The 24,632-nt window shown below is 42.6% G+C and overlaps 1 protein-coding gene across 1 annotated transcript in view; it reads left to right on the forward strand.

Annotated features, from left to right (window-relative positions):
* LOC127574616 (CMP-N-acetylneuraminate-beta-galactosamide-alpha-2,3-sialyltransferase 1-like) overlaps nt 1-15,294 on the forward strand; it is a 52,396-nt gene extending 37,102 nt beyond the window's left edge. The window contains exons 5-7 of the mRNA XM_052023764.1: nt 2,289-2,408; nt 2,857-3,022; nt 15,125-15,294. Coding sequence (XP_051879724.1) covers nt 2,289-2,408; nt 2,857-3,022; nt 15,125-15,150 — 312 coding nt within the window. The 3' untranslated portion in view covers nt 15,151-15,294. The remainder of the gene's footprint in view (nt 1-2,288; nt 2,409-2,856; nt 3,023-15,124) is intronic.
* The last annotated feature ends 9,338 nt before the right edge of the window (nt 15,295-24,632 follow it).

Raw genomic sequence — 24,632 nt, forward strand, 5'->3', positions numbered from 1 at the left:
ATTCAAAAATAAATCAGAGAGGTACTTGAGGGAAATAGATTTGCAGGCATTTGGAATAAAGCAGGAGAGTGGGACTGACCGGATTATACAAGAGAGTCAACATGGACTTGATGGGCTGAATGGTCTGCTGTGCCATAATGGCTCTATGAATGCAAATATTCTGGTCCTCCAGTGGCTCAACATCACTGATTGTGTTTATGTTACTACCTTGATCTCTTTATGCATAACCCGTGAAGAATTTGATTCTGCCAATATCTGGATGGCATGCAACCACAAGAATGGAAAATGCAGGTTAACAACTGCTTCATTGCGAGTTGTCACATTCTGACAACAGAGGAAAGAAACAAGGTGCAGGGATCCTGCAGAAAAACATAATTGAGGTTAAACATGATATATGGCAACAGTTTTTAGGGAGAAGCTTCCAAACAGTCTGTCATTCTTCGCAGAGGCTGCTGCTTGCATGTGTGTAGCAAGCACACAGCAAAGAAATGATGTAGGTTTCTCTTTGAGATCTTTTGTTTCACAAAGCATTTTATTTAGCAAATTGCTGGAACTGAGGGCTAACAAATCATCAGATCCTATTGGATTTCGTCCTAGAATCATAAAATAAGTGGTTAATAAAATGATTGAGGCATTAGTTTTAATTTTCCAAAATTCCCTAGACCCAGGGAAGGATACATTAGATAAGAAAATACTGAATGTAACTCATTTGTGCAAAAGGGAGGGAGGCCAGTTAGCTTAATATCTGTCCAAGAAACTATTGTTAAAGTTGTAATAACAGGGTACCTAGCAAAATTCAAGGTTATCAGGCAAAATCAACAGAGTTTTGTGAAGGCAATATCATACTTGAACATTTTATTAGTGTTCTTAGAAGAAATTCTTTGAAGAACTGGGATCGAGGGAGTCTCTTGAGGAACGTAGAGTGTGCAGGAAAGAAGTTAAGGAAGAAATTAGAAGGGCAAAAATGGACCATGAAATATCTTTGGTGAGTAAGATTAAGGAGAATCCCAAGATATTTTCTTTAAATATATCAGGAGCAAGATGGTAGCTAGGGAAAAAGTGGGTCCTCTTATGAACCAAAGGGGTAATCTATGAGTGGAGCCAGTTCCTATAGTAATACTTCTCATCTGTATTCATCATGGAGAAGGAGTTGAAAAATAGCAAGTTCAAGGAGGTTTATGATGGTTGGACCACTAAGAAGGTGAAGGCTTTGGATGTCCTGGAATAAATAAAGATTGATAAATCCCCAGGGCCAGAAAAGATCAATCATCCCAGGTCACCATGAGAAGCAAGGTAAGAGACAGCCGGGGACCTGACAGAGATTTTTCCATCTTCGTTAGCCACAGGTGAGGTGCCAGAAGATTGGAGGATAGCTGATGTTGTTCCTCTATTTAAGAAGAGCAGCTGATAAGCCAGGTAACAACAGGCTGGTGAGCCTTATTGCCAGAGGTAGGGAAATAGTTGGAGAAAACCTTAAGGGAGGATTGATGTACATTTGGCAGGGTAGTTTAACAGAGTCTTTGCAGGTTTTAAGGCAGAAGTAAATAAATATGACAAGCAAAGGGTAAATTGTTAGTGGGGTATGCAGGAGTTGAAATTTCCAATCAGATCATCTGAGTGGGCAATTCCTACTGCTAATTCATGTATTCATGTGTTTGTTGAATTAACTTGCTGGCTATCCTACAATATGCTTTGGAGTAATGCTGATACAAGAAGGACAAAAGAACCTTGGTGTGGGAGAGTACCACTAATGCTGTCAGGAGTAGGAGATGGGAAAAATCAAGTTGCTGTTGGTGTCATTTTTGAGCCATCAAGCTTGATGTCATTTCTGATGATTTTTAGTCTTCATGGATCTGGAAAATATTCTTCAAACATACAGCCTGATCTGGGCATGTTCCACAGCCTTCCATTTTGTAGCTTTCATGTTCTTACTCTCTAACTGCCTCTATTAACCTGTTGACTCAATGACCTCACCATTTATTCCCCACAGCAAACCACAGAGACATTCCCATCGTCCTATCCACCCTCCCACCCCTTACCCCATCTGCAACTGAAAACTAGCTTATTTTCTCTCTTTGCCATTTTGATGAAAGTGTTGTAATGCCTTTGACTCTGTTTCTCTATCCTTGGAGGCTGCCTGACCGGCTGAGTGTTTCTAGCATTTTCTGTTTTTATTTCAGATATCCAGCATTTGCAATTTTTAAAATTTTTTTATAGACTTTCTGCTTGCCTTTCTCTAGACCAGAAGTAAATCTATAAATCTGATTTTTTGATCTCTGTATTTTCAGGTATTGGTTCTGAGCCCACATTTTTTTAAGTATGTTTATGACAACTGGAATGAGCATCATGGAAGGTACTCGTCGACTGGAATGCTAGTCTTAGTTTTTGCACTTCATATCTGCGATGAGGTAAATATGGTTTCTCATGTAAACTAAAGAATGTTTGTTAATTTTTAAAAACCTAACACAGAGTCCAACTTGGTAAAGTGTGAGTACCAGCCACAGGCTATAATTGTCTCTGCACATATCTTTCAGTTGAATTCAGTGAAGTTTTCTTTAATTGACTAATGTCGCTGACACACAAAATGCCAGAGGTCTCTTATGTCTCTAATATTGATGACTCCTGTCAAAAGGATTACGGATGTCAAGTGAATCCAAAAAATGGGCCTTGCCTTCCATCTCTCCCGCAATGCTTCACACATTGTTTGGAAGCCATGCAAGCAGTCAGTTGTTTAGCAGGACTTATTGCAAGCATTATGCATTGGAGGTCATTGCAAGCAAGGGAGAAAGATGGGAGGAAATTGACACTTCTCACATGCAGTGTTATTCTAACACCTGTAACCTCTCTGGCTTGCAGGTGAATGTTTATGGATTTGGTGCCAACAAACTGGGGCACTGGCATCATTACTGGGAGAAGAATGCTGGCGGAGGAGCTTTCCGTGTGACAGGAGTTCATGATGGAGATTTTGAAGCCAATGTCACTAAGACACTTGCCAAAATTAACAAAATACAAATGTTTAAAGGTATTTGACCCTGCAAGACTGTGACTGATGTCCAGGCAAGCACTGTACATATTGTAACTGTCTCCTTGTTCGTTGAGGTGATGGAAATGGAACACTATCTTAAACTCAGGACAGCAAATGGAAAGTAAAACCATTCCCTTCTAGTAACGTGCCTTAACTCTAACCTTAGAAGACCATTCCTTACTGTAATAGATCTTTTTTTCAATTTTCACATACCATATATCCTTTTGATTCAACTGACTGTGGTTCTCAATTCCAAGCTTGTAAGTAACAAATTAGATCATTTCGTATTGTACAATATTGTCTCAATCAGGAACTCGGCTAAATTTAATCTCAACTCATCTCATTTCCCCTCAACTTTGGTGAAGGAAGATTGCCTACCTGGTGTGCAACATGGGGTGGGGAAAACTTAATTTCTTGTGGTGGATTAAAATGTTATCACCTAGTGAAGCACCATTCCTCATGTTGAGTTAGGCAGGTGTGATCATTTGGTCAGCTTTAAAAGAAAGATATACAGGTATGTGTTTGTGTACATATTTATATGGCACCTCATTATCCCAAAGTGCTTTAAAGCCAGTGAGATACCTTTGAAATGTAGTCACTTTTGGTATGTAGAAAACTGAGCAGGTAGTTTGCATGTAACAAACATCCACTAACAGCATTGCCTAAAGTCTGGCCAGGAGATGAGGGTTAACTCTCCTCCTCAGTGAGAATATTTTTCATTCAGCTGAAAACAAACTTAGGACCTTAGTTTAACATCTCATTCAATATTTCACCACTGGAGCACCAGTCTTAATTACTGTGGTCAAATCTCAGGACTACAACAAACCCAGAACCTTCTGACACCAAGACAAGTCCTTTTGGGTCAGATTTTATCAGAGAGATTGGCACACCAGTTTGTCATGAGAAAATCAATATTAAAAGTGAAAAGGTTCTTGAAATATTCGGGGAAATGGAATTGGATAGTGCATTGAATTCAGCAAGATATTGAATGATTCATACACATCCAAGAATGCTGATTGACTGATTAGTATTTGTTTAATTTCTTATTGCTTTCATTCAAGCAGCATTACAAAGAGGCTGATTTGTTTAACCAAGTGTGGTGTTGGGTGAAAGGACACTGAATTTTAGCTATAAGTCTAGAAAGATTCCAGGTTCATTGATGACTTGTGCATGGTTAACTGATCTATGCCGAATAACTGGTTTAAATATCCCAAAAGGCAGAAGAGAAACTCCCCTCCTGGTTTAGTGCCTTAATAACTCTCAAGTTAACTCAGCAATGATATGTGTGCACAAAGCTATTGGATGAGGATAGCATTGGGCCTTTACCATGAGTCCAGCATTGTGAATAGGTCATTGTACCTCACCGTCTAGATTTGTAGTTAGGTGAGATTACCTAGAATTCTTAGCATCATAGAATCATATCCCAGGATGTCCCAGATTCCGTACCATTCTGGAGTGGAGTGAAGATCAGGGAGCAGGTGCAAGGCAGAAAAAAGAACATGGGCAAAGTCTTCTTGCGTAACTTCACTATGCCAATGTGTTTATAAAAAGGCCACTGTCTTCATGAGGAACTGACAGTTAAGCTTTTTCTTTTATTCTTGCTGTGAATTACTCAGACAACTTATTTTCAAGACTCTCTGGGCCTTGTGCATTGAGGTGTTTAATATGGAAAACTTCCCATTCTGATCTCAGCTTGAAGAATGCTAAGAATGCCTCTGGATAAAAGAACTAATCAGTAAGTGTCCCTGTGCACAATCACTGTACAGACAGCTGAAAAGTTTACTGTTGTGGCTGTTAAATTAAGATTAGATCGGGATCAAGAAAACTGTTCAATCTTCAAAACAACTTACATGCATTCCTTGTTGAGGGTCAGTTGAGCATTTAAGCATTTGGATCCTGTGGAAAATACATTCCAACAGAATTCAACCTCCTTATAAAGACTTACACCAATATTTTGATTTTTTTTAAATGGAAATAATGGCACAAAGTGTCTAAGAAGACAAGCCAGAATCTTGGTAGAACTGAAGTGGACAAAGGAGAATGTCCAACACCGACAGAATGAAAGTTGAAAACATTACCTCTTGGACAGAAAGCCGGACTTTCATAGAGAACAAATCTTAATGCTCCACATGTTAAGAAACAAGATTGCCTTAAAAAGGTGGTAAAAGGAACTGAACCTGCTGGTGTGGTGGAGCTAATGGCATTCAAACAAAAGAAAGGATCTACTGTGGATATAACCATTGAGTAGCTGGGCTAAAGATGTAAATACATAGTTCAAAGTGGTTAAGTTCAATTTAATGCAAATCACTAACTTGGACTGCAGTGTATATATTTGTGTTCATGTCCATGTGAAATTTAAAACATGTCCAGTCCATGTTAGCTTTATCTCAAGAATACTAAGGGTGTTTTTAACAATTTTAACAATGAGCCTCTCATCATCTTATTGGGCTCTCACTGATATTTGGGAATGGTGTCATAGTGATGAAACAGTACCTCAGAATGTGTCAGGGATGGAAGATTAACATTGCAGAGAAAATATAAGAGGCATTTCCCACTATTATGCTTCCCCTTGCAAGACTCCCACACATCAAGGGAGTTCATATTGAAATAATGTTTATTCCCTGAACTAACCTTAAAGACCTAGGAAGTAAGAAGTTGTTAACTTAACCATATTTAAGTGGAAGGATGTGGTCACTAATTTAGGTTGAGGTAAATTCTGCAGGACTCTACTGGTGAACAAGAAATTTTCTATCAAACATATATCGTTGAGAGCCAACCTGACTTTAGTGGTTCCATGAATTGATACCTGAATCAAAGGATTTTAGGGAATTATTTTTTAGTTTAAACTTAGTACCACAGTGGATGAAATATAAGGGTCCAGATATTGAGGTTGAAAGGGGGGGGGGGGGTGAAATGAAGGTGGTGTAATAATTCTGAATTCTCCTGTATTTTGTTTTCTATTTAGCATTCAAAACATACAACTACAATAGAATTCCTTTAATATTCTGATAATTTTTAATAAATAATCTGTTTAGTTATCTCTAAGGAATTGCATTATCCATGGTCCACTTTGGTGTTACTTTCTTTGAATTATAGCATGTGGAATTACCTCATAATTTAAGGCCAAAGTAATTAAATCATCCAGACAACTCAGTTAGTAAGTTAGTCATATAGACCATGGCTGTTCCAGCATTGATCCTTGTTCAATTTTGAAGTAATGACAATCTCAGTCATGTGATGGGAGATTCCATGGAAGCGACGTTATTGCACTGAGATAGGGCTCCAGTTCTGAAAGACTTCATTGCAAACTGTTGAATTGAGACTCAGCTGTATACCACTGCATACAAAACAAAAGGAGTTCTACTAACCTCTTCCACTGTATGACGCTGCTATCTGGCAATAGCGATCCAGAATGAGATCCTGGAAAGCATTGACTACTTCTCATATCTCAGGAGCAACCTCTCAACAGAAACTGACATCGACAATGAAAATCATTGTTGTCTTCAATGTACCAGCACATTCTTTGGCTGAGGAAAGAATGAAGATTAAGATCTCAAATCTAGCACAAAGCTCACATGACAACAATGATCCCTGACCTCCGTACACTTCAGAGACATGGACTACCAATAGCAGGTCATGCAATGGAGAACTATCACCTATACTGTCTCTGAAAAATTCTCCAAATCCACTGGCAGGATAAGCGAAGAAATATCGGCATTATCTACCGGACCAACGTTACCAGCATTGAGTAATTATACTCAATGATCTCCAATGGACAGGTCACCTTGATTTCATGCCCAAAAGCAAACTCCCAAAATAGACCTTTATTCCAAATTCTGTCACAGTAGAGATTACTGGGTGGATGGAGTAAAGGATCCATCAGATATTCTCAAAGCCACCTTGAAAAAAATGTAACATCCCCTTGGGATGGGAGTCCCTGGCCCATGACCACACAAAATAGAGAAGGAGAATGCAGGATGGTATGGAGGTCCTCAAGTTCATTGGTTGGGAGCACACAGAAACCCAGTGCTAATGGCAGAAGGTGCTCTTCACCCCCCCCCAAACTACCCACCCACCCATCTCAGAAAAGACCTCCTATCCCACCATGGCAGAGTCTGTAGGTCCCATAGTAGCCTCATCAACTAACCTAGAACCATAGAAATGGAATGGAAGAAAGCCCTCTTCAGCCCAAAAGCACTGCCTAAGAGGAAGCACTTCTGAAGAAAGATTGGACAGAGGTTTAATTGTTCCCAGTCTGCTCTTTCAGACAATTCAGATCAAAAGGTCTATTTTGGGAGTTCGCTTTTGGGTATGAAATCAAGGTGACCTTTCCATTGGAGACCATTGAGTATAATTACTCAATGCTGGTAATGTTGGTCCGGTAGATAATGCCGATATTTCTTCGCAATTACAAGCTACCGCAGTCTGACTGTATAACTGAGCTGCTTGACATGATTCAGGACAAAGCAACCCACCTGAATGGCGCACCCCTAAACCACCCTAACCATTCATTCCTTCCAGCACCAGTGCACATTGACTGTGGTGTGTAATGCACTGCAATGATTCATCCATGCTACTACAATGGAATCTCCTGCAACCTCTACCAAGAACAAAGGCAGCAGGCACATGGGAACACCACCGCCTGCAGGTTCCCCTAAAGTCACCCACCATCTTGACTTGGAACTATATCACCTTCACTTCACTGTTACTGGATCAACATCCTAGAACTCTGTCCAACAGAACTATCGGAGTATCTTCACCAGCAGGAATGCAGTGTTCAAGACACTTGCTCACCATTGTCTTTTCAAGGGTATTTAGGGATGGGCAAGTGCTGGCCTTGCTGGTGTCAGACAGATCCCAAAACTGAATGCACATAGTGAGTAACCAACTGGATCCTGCCGACAGAACTGAACCCCATTTGGGTGATAATGTCAGTCAGGTCATATTATTGAAGCTGTCCATTGTGCACTTCTCCTGATTTCATTTACATTGAAGTTAATGGAAGTCAGAATCAGGAGAGATGTATAAATTAAGGCTGAAATTATAATATTCATATCACACTAACACCTAACCAAAAACCTTTCTTCAGTATATTTCAGAAAAATAGGGAGAAAATTGCATGGGGAAAATAAGAGAGTGTAATGTTTATTTTTTTGTTATATTTGTTCACTGTACAATCAATTGTAAGGAAAGGATAATAATTATTGGATCATGACTTCTGAAATCATGCAGTATATCAGAAAAATTGTGCCTTTTTTGTCTTGCTTTGTCACTGCTGTATCCAAAATTGTGGGCATAAGGACAAGGAGAAAAAACAAACGAGACAGATATGGTACTGGATATTTTTTTAAAATCTCCTCTGAAGATACTTTTTTCCCTTTAATTATTTTCTTTGATTTCCTCCTGCAAGTTTCATCATAAATGTTGATAAATTTTGATCTGAATTGTCTGAAAGAGCAGATTGGGAACAATTAAACCTCTGTCCAATCTTTCTTCAGAAGTGCTTACAATTCCAACTCTGGCTCAGAGGCGTTCTCATGGTAACCCGAGTCTGAGCTTCCCTGCTGCCATCATCCATATTTTTTTTCAAAAATAAACTTTATTCAATAAAATATATACAGGAAATGCAATAGAAACAGTACATGCCTTAACATTCAGAGTGTCCTCAAACCAATGCATTCTATTTACAATGCGCCATTGCCACTCATGTAGCCTCTTTGAACGATACACACATCAAGTGTTTGAGAGGCGGTTACACCGGGTCCAGTCCCTTGGTGGCCAGTGACTGCAGTCCTTCCCCTTAAAGCCTTTGCATTGGCGGCACCAAACTTCATAGCGTCCCTCAGCATGTAGCACTGCAGCCTGGAATGTGTCAAATGGTAAAGAAGGTGAATGGCATGCTTGCCTTTATTACTTGAGGCATTGGGTTCAAGAATCAGGAAGTTATGTTGCAGCTTTATAAAACTCTGATTAACCTGCATCTGGAGTATTACATTCACCCCATTACAAGAAGGATGTGGAGGCTTTGGAGAAGTTGCAGAAGAGGTTTACCAGGATGCTGCCTGGATTAGAGGATATGAGCTAGGTTGGACAAACTTGGATTGTTCTCTCTGCAGCGGTGGAGGCTGAGGGGAGACCTAAGAGAAATTTATAAAATTATGAGAGGCATAGATAGAGTAGGCAGCTGGTATCTATTTCTTAGGGTTTAAATGTCTAATATTAGAGGGCATGCATTTAAGGTGAGAGGGGGTAAGTTCAAAGCAGATGTGTGGGGCACGTTTTTTTACACAGAAAATGGTGGGTGCCTGGAATGTGCTGCCTGGGGTGGTGCTGGACGCAGATACGATAGAGACGTTTAAGAAGGTCTTAGATAAGCACGTGAATATGCAGAGAATGGTGGGATATGGACCATGTGTAGGCAGAAGGGATTAGGTGTAATTATCTTAATTAGATTGTTACAACATCGTGGGCCAAAGGGCCTGCTCCTATGCTGTACTGTTCTGTGTTCTAAATGGGAGCATTCACTTCATGTTGCTTTGAAACACAAAGTTTTGGGCAGACTGAAGTGTATCTTTCGACAGGTTGCTGATCTTCTAGCAGCAGTTGATACTTGTCTCAGTATGTGTACCTGGGAACAGCTCATAGATCAGAGTCCTCTGTTACGCAGCAGCTCGAGACAAACCTCAGCAAGGACCTTTACATCCTTTTCCAGACCTTTGCAAGCAGATAGTCCACAAAGAGGTAGAAAATTACCTTGTTCTCATCACAACTGTCTCGTGGGTGACGTGCATTGGGAGAGAGATTCCAACCATGCAGTAACGGTCTGATGGAGAGGGCCCCCTCACTTCCAACTAAATGAGGTCTTGGTGCTTGTTGGTGAGTTCTAGTGATGAGGCATCCTGTCAAATGGCTTTGATAGTCTTCTCAGGAAAGGCTACAGGATCCATTGTGTCCTCTCAGTGGCCTACAGGAAGTTCTGTGCTGTCTACTGCCTGATGGACTTGTGTTCAAACATGTTTTTCTGCAGAAACTTACAAAAAAAGGATGGATAGTGCAGGAAAGTCCAACTGAATGGAACATTTACATGGTAATGAGGCCAGGCCCATTCTTCACAACACCGGGGACAGGTAGAACCTTCGCACATAGTGACACTTGATGTTTGCATATCTGAGCTCTGCACACAGCTTGTTGCAGCCACACACAAAGATGGGGATCAGGGCAAAGCCAATATTGGGTACACTTATCCCCTTTTCTCTGGAGACTTGTGCATTGTGACCTTGTGGATGTGCTCCATCGTAGATCTTCAGATAGAACGAAAGATGGCTCAGGTGATTGCCACAGCACAGGAGTGGTGTACGGGCCATACCTGCACCATGTACAGCAACACTGAGAACACCTTGCATGTGATGATCAGGTTCTTGCTCGCCATAAAGCAGGAGCGACACTCCCACACTTCCAGTTTTGGTTTAACCTTGGCTATCCACTTGAGCCAATCCTTGCCACTCCTTTGAACTAGATCCCTAGCACCTTCAGTTAGTCCAACTTGCTATCTCTTCAACTGTCAGAGTTCCTCCTTCACATCCTCCCCCCTCGACTGCAGAAAGAGCAGATTTTGCAAGCTATTCTGACGTTGAAACAACCACCTCTGGCTTTGACTTGATCTGAATACTCTTTTAAGGATGAAGAACCTCTTTGTGTTCTCCTTAATTGCTTACTACCAGTGCATCGGAGTTAAAGAAGGTTTGCACAGTTCTCCAGCCATGTAATCCCTCTTTAGTTCCCTGATGTTTTCTCTGGGGTCAGCAACTTGACATTGAACTTCCATGGCCCCCTACCTGCCTTATCATCTTCCTGTAGGTGACAGCTCAAAGGGGGCAGCAGTCAGAGAAGAGCACCAGTGTGACAGCGGTGGATCTGACCATGAGTGCCAGGACACACAGGAAGTCTATCAGGACCAGGCTAAGCCATCTGGTCTTGACCAGATGCATTGCTGCAGGGGTCCATCTAGAGGGTTGTTGAAGATGTTGCACAGCTTGGCATATTTTACTTGATGCTGTCCAATCTGCTGTTGGCACTACCAGATCACCCAGCCATACTGATGATGCAGTTGAAGTCACCGGTCAGAATAACCGGCCAGACTGTCACCAACAGTGGTGGGAGCTGCTGGAAGACAGCAGGTCACTCGCTCTGCAGGGGAGAAGGCGTACACATTGATTAACCAGAGTAGAGTGTTTCTGTACATTACGTCTGCCTTGGGGAGATGTCAACCAACCATCTCTTTGACTTTGGTAACTGTGAGGTTGCCTCCCCGCAGCAGGAAGCACAGCAATCATTGACCCCAACCATATTTACAGCCCATGGGATCACCATGGTGACCACCTCTGAAGGTTGTGGAGGTGAGATAGGCCACATTCTTTTAAAAACTTCATGTCAGCCATGACCTTATCAAGGTATTCCAAGGTGGGAACACATCATGCAGTGCTTTTCACAATGCACACATTGATATGATTTTACCATCCATGGTTTGAAGTTTGGAAATTCAAACTCACATTCAAAGTCACATTGGCACAGTCAATTGTCCTGTGGCTGTGCATAAATGCAGACACATCTGGGACGGGCACTCCAGAGGTGTCCTGCTTCCTCACACAGATTGCAGCACTTGGTCTGTTTACAGTTCTTGGTCTGGTAGCCTTCCTGTTTTCTTGCAGATGATCGCATTGCAATAGGTTGCCACGTGCCTACATTTGTTGTGCTTACAGCACCAGACAGATGCTTTTGTAGTCATCCACATTAATGCTCAACATTTCAGGACAGTAAAGTGAGGATATCTATGATAGAACATGCAGCTTGAGCATGTGTACGGTGACCTCTGCGCAGGGTGGGTGAAAAGCAGCTGTGCCTTGAGTGGCAATGGTAGACCATAAGATATAGGAGCAGAATTAGGCCATTCGGCCCATCAAGTCTGTTCCACCATTGAATCATAGCTGACTTTTTTTTAACCCCATTCTCCTGCTTTCTCCCGGTAACCCTTACCCCCCCTTACCAATCAAGAACCTATCAATCTCTGTCTTAAAAATATTGAATGACTTGGCCACCACAGCATGCTGTGGCAATGAGTTCCCCAGATTCACCATCCTATGGCTGAAAAGACTCCTCCTCATCTCAGTTTTAAAGAGATGTCCCTTATTCTGAGGCTGTGCTTTCTGATCCTAGGCTTTCCTACTAAAGGAAACATCCTCTCCACGTCCACTTTATCCAGGCCATTCAGTATCCAGTAGTGCTCTACTTCCCTTCTGTGTGGAACTGGAAATCAAATTCTGTCTGTTTTACAAGAGATTATGGTGGTCGCATTGCATTGAGAATCAAATTTCATTCAGTGATGACCTCAGATCAATCCCCTGCTAGTTTATGGTGAGCTAGCTGACAAGGCATTAGGGTACATTACGAAGGAGCCAAATCCTTCACAGCCTAGATTTACAAACCAGATGAAGGGCCTCCTTAGGGATATATGTATAATAATCTTACAATTTTTCACAGTAGTATAACTATATTGTATATGTTCTGTGTTTATTATTATTGGTATTGGTTTATTATTATCACTTGTACCAAGGTACAGTGAAAACCTTGTCTTACAAACCGATCTTACAGATCAATTCATTACACAGTGCAGTTACATCGTTAGTACAGAGTGCATTGATGTAGTACAGGTAAAAAAAACAATAACAGTACAGAGTAAAGTGTCACAGCTACAGAGAAAGTGCAGTGCAATAAGGTGCATGGTCACAACAAGGTAGATCGTGAGGTCATAGGTCATAGTCCATCTCATTGTATAAGGGAACTGTTCAATAGTCTTATCACAGTGGGGTAGAAGCTGTCCTTAAGTCTGGTGGTACGTGCCCTCAGGCTCCTGTATCTTCTACCCGATGGAAGAGTAGAGGAGAGAGAATGTCCTGGGTGGGTGGGGTCTTTGATTATGCTGGCTGCTTCACCAAGACAACGAGAGGTAAAGACAGAGTCCAAGGAGGGGAGACTGGTGTCCGTAATGCACTGGGCTGTGTCCACAGCTCTCTGCAGCTTCTTGCGGTCTTGGGCAGAGCAGTTGCCATACCAAGCCGTGATACATCCAGATAGGATGATTTCTATGGTGCATTGGTAAAAGTTGGTTAGAGTCAAAGGGGACAAACCAAATTTCTTTAGCCTCCTGAGGAAGTAGAGGCGCTGGTGAGCTTTCTTGGCCATGGCATCCACATGGTTTGACCAGGACAGGTTGTTGGTGATGTTCACTCCCAGGAACTTGAAGCTGTCAACCCTCTTGACCTCAGCACAATTGATGTAGACAGGTGTATGTACACCGCCCCCTTTCCTGAAGTCAATGACCAGCTCTTTAGTTTTGTTGACATTGAGGGAAAGGTTGTTGTCATGACACCATTCCACTAAGCTCTCTATCTCCTTCCTGTACTCCGATTCATTACTGTTTGAGATACGGCCTACAACAGTGGTATCATCTGCAAACTTGTAGATCATATTAGAGTAGAGAATTGGAGACAAGGGTGTGAAGAACAAATCTCTCTGAAGTATGCGCAGGAAAAAAAATGTCTATGAATCTCTGCCTCACTGTTAAACAAAAAGCACGATTCTCACCACCACTAACAGGTCAAGGAGAGTATCCAACACCACTCCAGCAATAAGTTGGTTGCCTCCCTCCCACTCATTGCCAAAGCTGAGACACAAAGAATAGACTCTTGGGAAAGCATTGAGAGACAAACTTCCTTCATTAGTGCTAGGTATCAGGAATGAGCCAAAGAATACTGGTGTGGTTGTATGGGGAGATAAGCATCAAATTTAAGAGGTATAGTGCTTATGTTATTAGACTAGTACATGCAGTAAGTTCAGATCTCACTGTGATTCTTTTGAAAACCCAATTTTGGCCTAAAGCTGTGGATATCCCTCTAAGCTGCCAGATTGTTGTGAAAACTTAACTGCACCCTCTGCCAGTTTTAGAGGCCTGGGTGGCATGTGATTCTGGTTCCATAACAATATGGTTTCCTCTTACTGGCCCCTGAAGTGACCCAGCTGGCCACTCATTTCACAAAGGCATACCACCCTCAGGGTAATTAGACAAAGGCAGTAGATGCCAATAATGATCACTCACTTCTTGAGAAAAATAAAAAACCTCCCCTGCTCTTTCTTCCCTTACATCACCTCTAATGTTGTATTTGTTGGATCACTTAAAAAGTCTTGATACTTATTTTCTACAGATGTTTTACGAGACAAAAATACATTTTTGAGAAAAGATGAATGAATGAATATTTTTAAATTTGTGATTCAGTACAGATTTGGTTAACTACAAGAATTTTTTTGAGGTATGCTATATTGATAATTGTTGAAATTTTATCCAATTTAATAATTTGTTGTTAATAATAATATTGGTGATGGAATATTTATTGGGGTGTAAATGTGTTTAGAAGTATGTTAGTTTTATTAAATAGTGAACATTGTGATTAATTTAAGTAATATTATTGCTCCTGTACTCTGAAGGAAGATCCTTGTGCGCTTCATGTATGATCATAATCACTGTCAGCAAATTTTCCTCATCGTGTACAAATGCTGCTTGGTCAACCTGTAAGTGACCATTTGGCAAATAGATGCCCCTCCTCTACCTATAGGTTAGGGTACAAATTTTTACTTACAGAAGAGCACAAACATGTAAAAACAGAAGACATAGAAGCTAGAATGGGCCAACCAGCCCCTCTCTCCGCTCTGACACCCAGTAAGATCATGTCTGATCTTTTACCACAGCACAACCCCAAATCCCTTGTTTTCCTAAAAATAGGAAAGGTTATTGACATCTGTTTTTGTTATACTCAGCCTGAGTCTTTACAACTCTTCTGAGTGAAGAAGTCTATTCCCCTGTCAGTCCTGAATTTCTGACCTCTTATGTTGACTTTACGCACCCAGCCAGAAAAACATCAACTCTTCATCTACCTATCAAGTTCCACATAGTTTTATATATGTCAATGAGATCATCCCTCATTCATCTAACTTCAAGAGAATATAGGCACAGACCGCTTAACATTGATGTGAAAACCTTCCTCACAGAATGCCAGTTTGTAACTGATCAATGACAAATGTTCAGCCAGAGGGAAGCCACCAGGATGATGTCTTATGAAAAAACGGGAAGAGAAAGGAAAATCAAAACCAGCTTGTATTACCAATCCTGGCAGTTGTACATTGACCCTCCCCTGTAGAAGATAAGCACAATAACCTTAGCTTCAAGCTCTGCAAGGAGCCCATTCCTTTGATGAAGTGGGGGAATAACCAAGAGTACAAGGCAGTCTGGGTATGTTTATACATCAGGAACAAGTTTCCACCAGTGACAAGGAATCTTGAGCACCACCAATCCATTTTGGAAAGTCATGGATGTGGTGCCGATGACTTTCACCCCATAAATTTGAACGGCCTGCTTCAACTAATCCAAGAGAATAAATGAGAAGTGTTGGCAACTTGCCAACAATTTTCTGATTTCTTCCATGGATCTGTGAGGAAAATACCTCCAATGTCCAAAACATTCCTATTTGAAAATACTCTAAATACCAAGGATCTTTATTATATTTAATTACAAATTATTGATTGTTATCAAATTACAAATTCAAATCAAGTTTCTTTAAGACTTTGTCAAATGTTACATTAATAGTGCCAATAAAATTGATGAATTATGAAAAGATTGTACTTTTTTTAATTGTTTTTCAGGTCAGCTTTTTCATCACTTCCTTTATTTCAGGTTGTCTCCTGGAACCAATTTTCAGTGTGAGCTTCTACTCTTGTACTTTACTGTAACATTCTGTTATATCTCTTAACAGCAATCTCTTTTGCAGCAATTGTTGCAATTTGGTGCAAGGGTGATAAGAATTTATTTAGCAATTCAACAATCCCAGATATGTCTTTCAGCTCAGTTACATTAGTGGGTCAGGAGCATTGGTAACGGTTTTTACTTTCTCTTTACTGGGTGTAGTCCTTTAGCATCCTCACAGTATCCCAAGTACTGTACTTCAGTCACCAACAATGTACACTTCTCTTTAAACATAGGCCTGCCTTTTCAAGTCTGCTCAACACTTCTTCCAGATTCCTCAGATATAGAGTCATAGAGCATAGAAACAGAAGAACTCAAAAGGCCAAAAACAGATTCCTCCAGCATCATCGTGTTTTTCATCTAGATTCCAGCATCTACAGTCCTTTATTTCTCAAGCATAGAAACAGGCCCTTTAGCCCAACTCACCCATGGCGACCATGGCTCTAGTCCCAAGCTAGTCCCACTTGCCCATGTTTGGCCCAAATCACTATAAACCCCTCCTATCCATGTATGTATCCAAATGCGTTTGAATGTTGTTTTTGTACCTGCCTCAACCAGTTTTCTGGCAGCTCATTCCATGTACGCACCACCGTCTGCATGAAGAAGTTGCCTCTCAGGTTCGTTTTAAATCCTTCACCTCTCACCTTGGACCTATGCCCTCTAGTTTTTAGTTCCCCTTCCCTGGGAAAACGTCTATGTGTGTTCACCCTATCTATGCCCTTCATGATTTTATACACCTCTGTAAGGTCACCCCTCAAGTCTCCAATGCTCCAAGAAATAAAGTCCTAACCTGCCCAACCTCTCCCTTTAATTCAGGCCCTCGAGTCCTAACCACATTCTTATAAATCTTCTGTGCACTCTTTCCAGTTTAATGATGTTTGTCTTATAACAGGGCAACCAAAACTGTACACAATACTTGCAAGTGCAGTCTCACCAGTGCCTTGTACAACTGCAACATAAAGTCCTAACTCCTATACTCAACAACCTGACTGATGAAGGCCGGCATGCCAATGCCTTCTTCACCACCCTGTCTACCTGTGATGCTGCTTTCAGCAAACTATGTACTTGTATCATCCATATACTCAGTGACCCAGCAAATGCCTTAAAACAACCCCGCAATGGTTCTTTGAAAGGTAGCCGGTGCAGACAAATCTCCGAAAGATAATCAGTTGATTGTAAGATAAGATATCTTTATTAGTCACATGTACTTCGAAACACACAGTGAAATGCATCTTTTGCGTAGAATGTCCTGGGGGCAGCCTGCAAGTCTCACCACGCTTCCAGCACCAACATAGCATGCCCACAACTTCCTAACCCGTACATCATTGGAACGTGGGAGGAAACCGGATCACCCGGAGGAAACCCAGCCAGTCACGGGGAGAACGTACAAACTCCTTACAGACAGCGGCAGGAATCCAACCTGGGTCACTGGCGCTGTAATAACGTTATGCTAACCACTACACTACCGTGCCTATCCTATTGTGAGCAAGTCCTTGTGTAGTTGAGATTCATAAACTTCTTACACTGACAGTATCTGATGAAAACATACAACTCATATGCACCTTGGTGGTCTGCTGCCCTCCAGACAAAACTTCAAAGAAGTCTTCCAGGAATGGAATATTCTTCTAGGAATGGGATACTCTTCCAGAAAGAGATTCGGTTAACAGTCAGTTTGTAATCTTCACAAATCCTGATAGACCCATCATGCCTTAACACAGGCAGAATGGTTTGGTGTGTTCAGAGTACTTGACATATTCAATCATCCTCTCTCCAAGAAGTCTGTCAATTTCTGCTTCCAAGTTCAGTTTCATTGCATAAGGCACTGACCTTGACTTGAAGAACCACAGTGGAACTTTGGGATCAACATGAATTTTGGCTTGGGTACACCTCAACATGCCGAGTTCATCTTTGAAAACCTTTTCATATCTCCTGCACCTCCTGTAATGTTCCCGCCTCTCTCGTCTTAATGCAATGAATGTTCCTCCAATACAGAGGAAATTTCATTCAGCCAGCCTCTTCCCAATAGGTTTAGCCTGGAGCCTGCAACAACTACCAGTGACAATGTTTTAACCTGTGTTCAGTATTTTACTGCCACATCGACAACTCTGACAACTTAGTGCACGGCCTCGTTTGATCAAACAACAGCGAAGGATTATGGAGGAGCCTCTTCAAAGTTGACAAGTAGGCTGTCCTCAAAATTCCAGCACCACAACATAATCCACAATGACATATGAGCTGCAAACTCATTAACTGGTCCACCACAGACCTAATCCCAAAGCAGACTAGAATCAAGGAAGTATGTGACATTACACCAACTCTCTTCTTAATCTTTCTTTCTGCTCCTCCAACTAGTTCACACCCCTCCCTCCACTGCTTTGGTGTGGAACTAATCTACAGGACAAAATAAAACTATTCAGCCTTCTTTGTATCTAAGCTAGAACAAAGATTCCACTCATTTCAGTCATTGGGCACAGTATTACAGATGATGCTGGCGTGTGTGCACAATCTTGGGGTATGGTTATTGTTTCTCTCTTTGCTTTCTTGATTCTTTTTCTGATGGAGGATCATTAGTCGGAGGCATTGATTTTTTTCTCCTTCCACAGATGCTGTTTGACTTGCCGTCTGCTCTGGAATTTTCTGTTTGTTGAATCAGATTTCCTGCATCTGTTTCTTTTGCTTTTTCATTTCATATAGAATACCTTCCTAACAACTCTGAAAGACTGCCTTTGTTATAGACTTCATACAGAATGCCATTGCTTACAAATTTGATCACATTTTGCTGGTTCCTTCAGCGGAGACAATGGCATAAATTTCATTTCCAAGGCTAGTGACACCAATTCAGAAATTCAAACAGGCTCACAAAGGCATGAGTCCCCTTTTCAAATGTATTGCAGTTTCCACTTGATGATGTAATTTCTTGTATGACAGTCATGTTCAGTCCCATTGAACAACACTGCTTCTGAATCATTGCAGAGTATTTGTCCTGGGTACGCCTGCAGGCACGGTAGTGTAGCAGTTAGAGTAACGCTTTAAATCGCCAGCGACCTGGGTTCAATTCCTGTCTGTAAGGTGTTTGTGCATTCTCCCCATGTCTGCGTGTGTTTCCTCCGGGTGCTCCGGTTTCCTCCCACATTCCAAAGACGTATGGTTTAGGAAGTTGTGGGCATGCTATGTTGGCGCCAGAAGTGTGGCGACACTTGTGGGCTGTGCCCCAGAACACTCTACGCAAAAAAGATGCATTTCACTGTGTGTTTCGATGTACATGCGACAAATAAAGATGTCTTATCTTATCTGTTATAGGGCACTCTCAGAAGAAATTAATCTTAATCTCATGTTCCAAATTACACTTGCAACTAAGAGAGAGACTTTTCTCAATTGTCAGCCTCCAAGCCAAAAAAACTAAATAACTCCCTATCCCCAATCTCCCCATCCCACCCCCATCTGCAGCCCATCAATGCCTCCTCCCATTCCTCCTGGCCGTGCCCTCTCCCTCTTGGGAATAAGGCCAGTGCTCTTGATTCCCAATTCCCTCCATTGACCTCTCCTGATTTATCAATGATAATGAGTAAATGTAATTTATGTTTTTCTTGTGAATGCTGCTTATCTGGTAATATGTGCCTGTGGTGCTGCAAGTTAGTGTTTTTCATTGCACCTGTGCATATAATTACTTGTACACGTGACAATAAACTTGACTTTGACTTTGAATGACACTGGCCTCCCCAATGCCATAACCTCACCACCCCCCTCCCCTTGCCATTCTAATTGCCCCTCCATTGATGCTGATGACCAGCCTCCGTCAGTGCTCCAACTTTCATAATTAACCTGATCCCTGAACACTTACACACATGCTCAGTTCCAGTGCCCCTCTCAAGTTCAGGTTCAAGTTTATTGTTGTCATAGTCATATATACACGGTATGATTGCCGTGAAAATTGGCAGCAGCACATTAGTTTTGAGGAGCCTGCCTTCCTATTCAACACACACTAAAAGTGCTGGAGGGACCAACGGGGACGAAATGGAGTCAAAACAGAGTCCAGTTCCTTCTCACCTACACCCATGACACTTCACATGCTTTCCATCACTTCAACAACTTTCAGTTCCCCGACCCTGACCGCCTCATTTTCACCGTGGACGTCGAGTCCCTGTACACTTCCATCCCCCATCAGGAAGGCCTTAAGGCTCTCCACTTCTTTCTCGACAACAGACCCAACCAGTTCCCCTCCACTGCCACCCTCCTCCGTCTGGCAGAACTGGTACTCACCCTCAACAACTTCTCTTTCGGCTCCTCCCACTTTCTCCAAATTGAAGGTGTAGCCATGGGCACTCGCATGGGCCCCAGCTATGCCTGTCTTTTCATTGGCTACGTGGAACAGTCTATGTTCCAAGCCTACATCGGTAACGTTCCCCAACTCTTTCTCCGCTACATTGATGGCTGCATTGGGGCTGCTTCCTGCACCCATGCCGAGCTCGTCAATTTCATCAACTTTGCCTCCAACTTTCACCCTGCCCTCAAATTTACTGGTCCATCTCCGACACTTCTCTCCCCTTTCTGGAGAACTCTGTCTCCATCTCCAAAGATGGATTAATCACAGGCATCCTTTACAAACCCACTGACTCCCACAGTTACCTTTACTACACCTCTTCCCACCCAGTCACTTGCAAGGATGCCATCCCCTTCTCCCAGTTCCTCCACTGCCGCCTCTATGGTGAGGCTTTCCATTCCAGGACATCCGAGATTTCCTCATTTTTCAGTAAGCAGGGTTTCCCTTCCACCATCATCAATGCTGCCCTCACCCGCATTTCCTCCATTTCCCACATGTTTGCCCTCATCCCATCCTGCCCCCCCAAAATAACAGGGACAGGGTTCCCCTTGCCCTCACCTACCACCCCGCCAGCCTCTGCGTCCAACACATCATTCTCTGCAACTTCCGCCACCTCCAAAGGGATCCCACCACTAGGCACATCTTCCCGTCCTCCCACCTCTCCGCTTTCCGCAGGGACTGCTCTCTACATAACTCCCTTGTCCATTCGTCCCTCCCCACTGATAACCCTCCCGGCACTTATCCCTTCAACCATACTAAGTGCTACACCTTTCCCTACACCTCATCCCTCACCACCACTCAGGGCCCTAGGCAGTCCTTCCAGGTGAGACAGCGCTTCACCTGTGAATCCGAGGGTGTCATCTGTTGCACGCTGTGCTCCCAGTGCGGCCTCCTCTACATTGGTGAGACCCGATGCAGGTTAGATGACTGTTTCGTCGAACACCTTCGCTCTGTCCGCCGCAAAAGCAAGGATCTCCCGGTGGCCACCCACTTCAATTCCACATCCCACTCTCATGGCCTCCTCTACTGCCACATTGAGGCCAGGCGCAGGTTGGAGGAGCAACACTTCATATTCCACCTTGAGAGTCTCCTGATGGCCTCAGCATTGATTTCCAGTAACTCCTGCCCTCTTCTCACCCCTTTTTTCTCCCTACTTCCCTTCCCTAATTCCTTTGGCCCCCTCCCCCATTCTCTTTCCCCTTCCTCTACCCTCATGACCTGCCCATCCCTCTCCCACCTCCTTCCCTTTATTCCATGATCCACTGGCCTCCCTTACCAGATTTCTCCTTCTTCAGCCCTTTGCCTCTTCTACCTCTCACCTCTCAGCTTCTTACATCTCCCCCCTCACCCATCCACCTACCTTCCCCCCTCACCTGGACTCACCTATCACCTGCCAGCCTGTGCTCCTCCCCCACCCCCACCTTCTTATTCTGGCTTCTGCCCTCTTCCTTTCCAGTCCTGATGAAGGGTCTCGACCCAAAATGTCGATTGCTTACTTCCCTCCACAGATGCTGCCTGACCTGCTGAGTTCCTCCAGCACCTTTTGTGTGTGTTGCTCCAGATTCCAGCATCTGCAGAATCTCTTGTGTCTGCCTTCCTTTTCCTTGCCTTGGAAGAAATGTATCTCGCAACATATTTTCAAACAAAGAAATATGCTGGAGGAACTCAGTGAATTAGGCTGCATCATTGGAGGGAAATAGACAGTCGACTCTTCGGGTCGAGATGCTTCATCTGGACACCTCCAGGTGAAGGGTCTCAACCCGAAGCATCAACCGTCCATTTCCCTCCATAGATGCTGCCCGACCCTCTGAGTTGCTCTAGCATTTTGCTGTTGCTCCAGATTGGTGAATTGGTTTATTATAGTCACATGTACCGAGGTACAGTGAAAAACTTTGTTTTGCGTGCCATCCGTACAGATCATTTCAACACATCAGTGCATTGAGATAACACAAGGTAAAACAATAACAGAATGCAGAATAAAGTGTTACAGCTACAGAGAAAGTGCAGTGTAGGCAGATGATGAGGTGCAAGGCCATAACAACGTAGATTGTGAGGTCAAGAGTCCATCTTATTGTATTAGGGAACCATTCAATAGTCTTATAACAGTGGGATAGAAGCTGTCCTTGAGCCTGGTGGTATGTGCTTTCAGGCTTTTGTATCTTCTGCCCGATGGGAGAAGGGAGAAGAGAGAATATCCAGGGTGGGTGGGGTCTTCGATTATGTTGGCTACTTTCCCGAGGCAGAGGGAAGTGTCGACAGAGTCCATGGAGGGGAGGCTGGTTTCAGTGATACACTAGGCTATGTCTACAACTCTCTGCAGTTTCTTGTGGTCTCAGGCAGAGCAGTTGCCGTACCAAGCCGTGTTGCATCCAGATAGGATGCTTTCTATGGTGCATCAATAAAAATTGGTGAGGGTCAAAGGCGACATGCCAAATTTCTTTAGCCTAGTGAGGAAGTAGAGGCGTTGGTGAGCTTTCTTGGCCGTGATATCGACGTGGTTGGACCAGGACAGACTATTGGTGTTCACTCCTGGAATTTGAAGCTCTCATCCCTCTCAACCTCAGCACCATTGATGTAAGCAGGAGCATATGCACCGCCCCCCCTTCCTGAAGTCAATGACCAGCTCTTTTGTTTACCTGACATTGAGGGAAAGATTGTTGTCATGACACCATGACACTTGGCTTTCTATCTCCTTCCCGTACTCAAAGATTCACTACCATCTGAGAGAAGAAATACAAATTTATGAATGAGGAGCAGGAAGGAGCCACTTGGTCCTTCAAGCCTGCCCTGTTATTCAATAAGATTTTTGCTGATCTGATTGAAATCTCAGCTCTTCAGTCCTGACCACTCAGTGATCCTTCACATACTGCTTTTCAAGAATCTAACTACTTTTACCTTAAAGACTCTGCTTTTCCCACCCCTTAAGGAAGAGAGCTCCAAAGACCTGTATCCCAATGAGAAAAAAACTCCGCTCATTCCTGTCTTAAAAGGGCAACATCTTATTTCTAAACAGTGGCTCCTCATCCTAAATATTGCCGTAGGAGGAAACTTCCTTTGCACATCCACCCTGCCTAGATCCCTCAAGTTCTTAGAGACAGTTAGATCAGATGCAGGATTTTGACCTCAAAACTTCAACAATGCCTTTCCCTCCACAGATGCTGCTCGACCTGCTAATTTCCTCCAGCAGATTGTTTTTTAGTCCCTCAAGATCTTTTATGTTTCAATCATGTCTCCTCTCATTCTTTTAAACTCCAACAGATACAAGCTAACCTGTCCAAACTTTCCTCCTAAGGCCCATACCAGATAGTAGTCTAGGAAAACTTCTTTAAACTGCATCCAACTTATTTACATCCTTCCTTGAACAAAGAGACCAATACTGCATACAGCACTCTGGATGAGCTCTCACTGTGCTCTATATAACCGAATCATGATCTCTTTACAAATACATCAAAATAAGCTATAACATTCTGTTAGTTTTCCTAATTACTTGCTGTATTTGCATTCTAGCCTTTTGCAATCATGCACTAGGACATTCAGATCTCTCTGAATCTCAGAGCTCTGCAATCTCTCACCATTTAGATAACATGCTTTTATATAATTTCCATGCCAAAATGAACAATATCAGTTTCCCATATTATATTCCTTTGTCCACTCACTTATCTATATCCTTTCATTTCTTCCTTTTATCCTCTTCACCACTTATTTGGTATTGGTATTGGTTTATTATTGTCACTTGTACTGAGGTACAGTGAAAAGCTTGTCTTACAAACCGATCATACAGGTCCATTCATTACACAGTGCAGTTACATTGAGTTAGTACAAAGTGCGTTGATGTAGTACAGGTAAAAACAGTAACAGTACAGAGTAAAGTGTCACACTTCGTATACTACTTCTTTGTGTGTTACCGGTGAATTTAGCAACAGCACCTTTAATGCCAAATCAAAGAGCAGAGAGACCTTGGGGTGCAAATCCATGGCTCATTGAAAGTGGCTATACAGGTAGATAAGGCGGTTAAGAAGGCTTATGGAATGCTTGCTTCTATTAATCAAGGTATTGTGTATAGGAGTCAAGAAGTTATGATGCATCTCTGTAGAACTCTGGTTAGGCCGCATGTAGAATATTGCGTGCAGTTCTGGTCACCTCACCATAGGAAGGATGTTGAGGCTGGAGAGAGGGTGCAGAGGAGGTTTACTAAGATGCTGCCTGGATTAGAGGGCATGTGCTATCAGGGGAGGCTGGACAAACTTGGGCTCTTTTTTCTGGAGCAGCAGAGGCTGAGGGATGATCTGTTGGAAGTGTATAAAATTATGAGGGGCATAGATAGGGTGGACAAGCAATATCTTTTTCCTGTTATTGAGCAATTCAATACCAAAAGGCTTGCATCTAAGGTGAGAGGGGGTAGGTTCAGAACAGACGTGAGGGGTAAGTTTTTTACT

The sequence above is a fragment of the Pristis pectinata genome, chromosome 9, assembly GCF_009764475.1.
Source record: "Pristis pectinata isolate sPriPec2 chromosome 9, sPriPec2.1.pri, whole genome shotgun sequence".
In the NCBI taxonomy this organism is placed as follows: Eukaryota; Metazoa; Chordata; class Chondrichthyes; order Rhinopristiformes; family Pristidae; genus Pristis; species Pristis pectinata.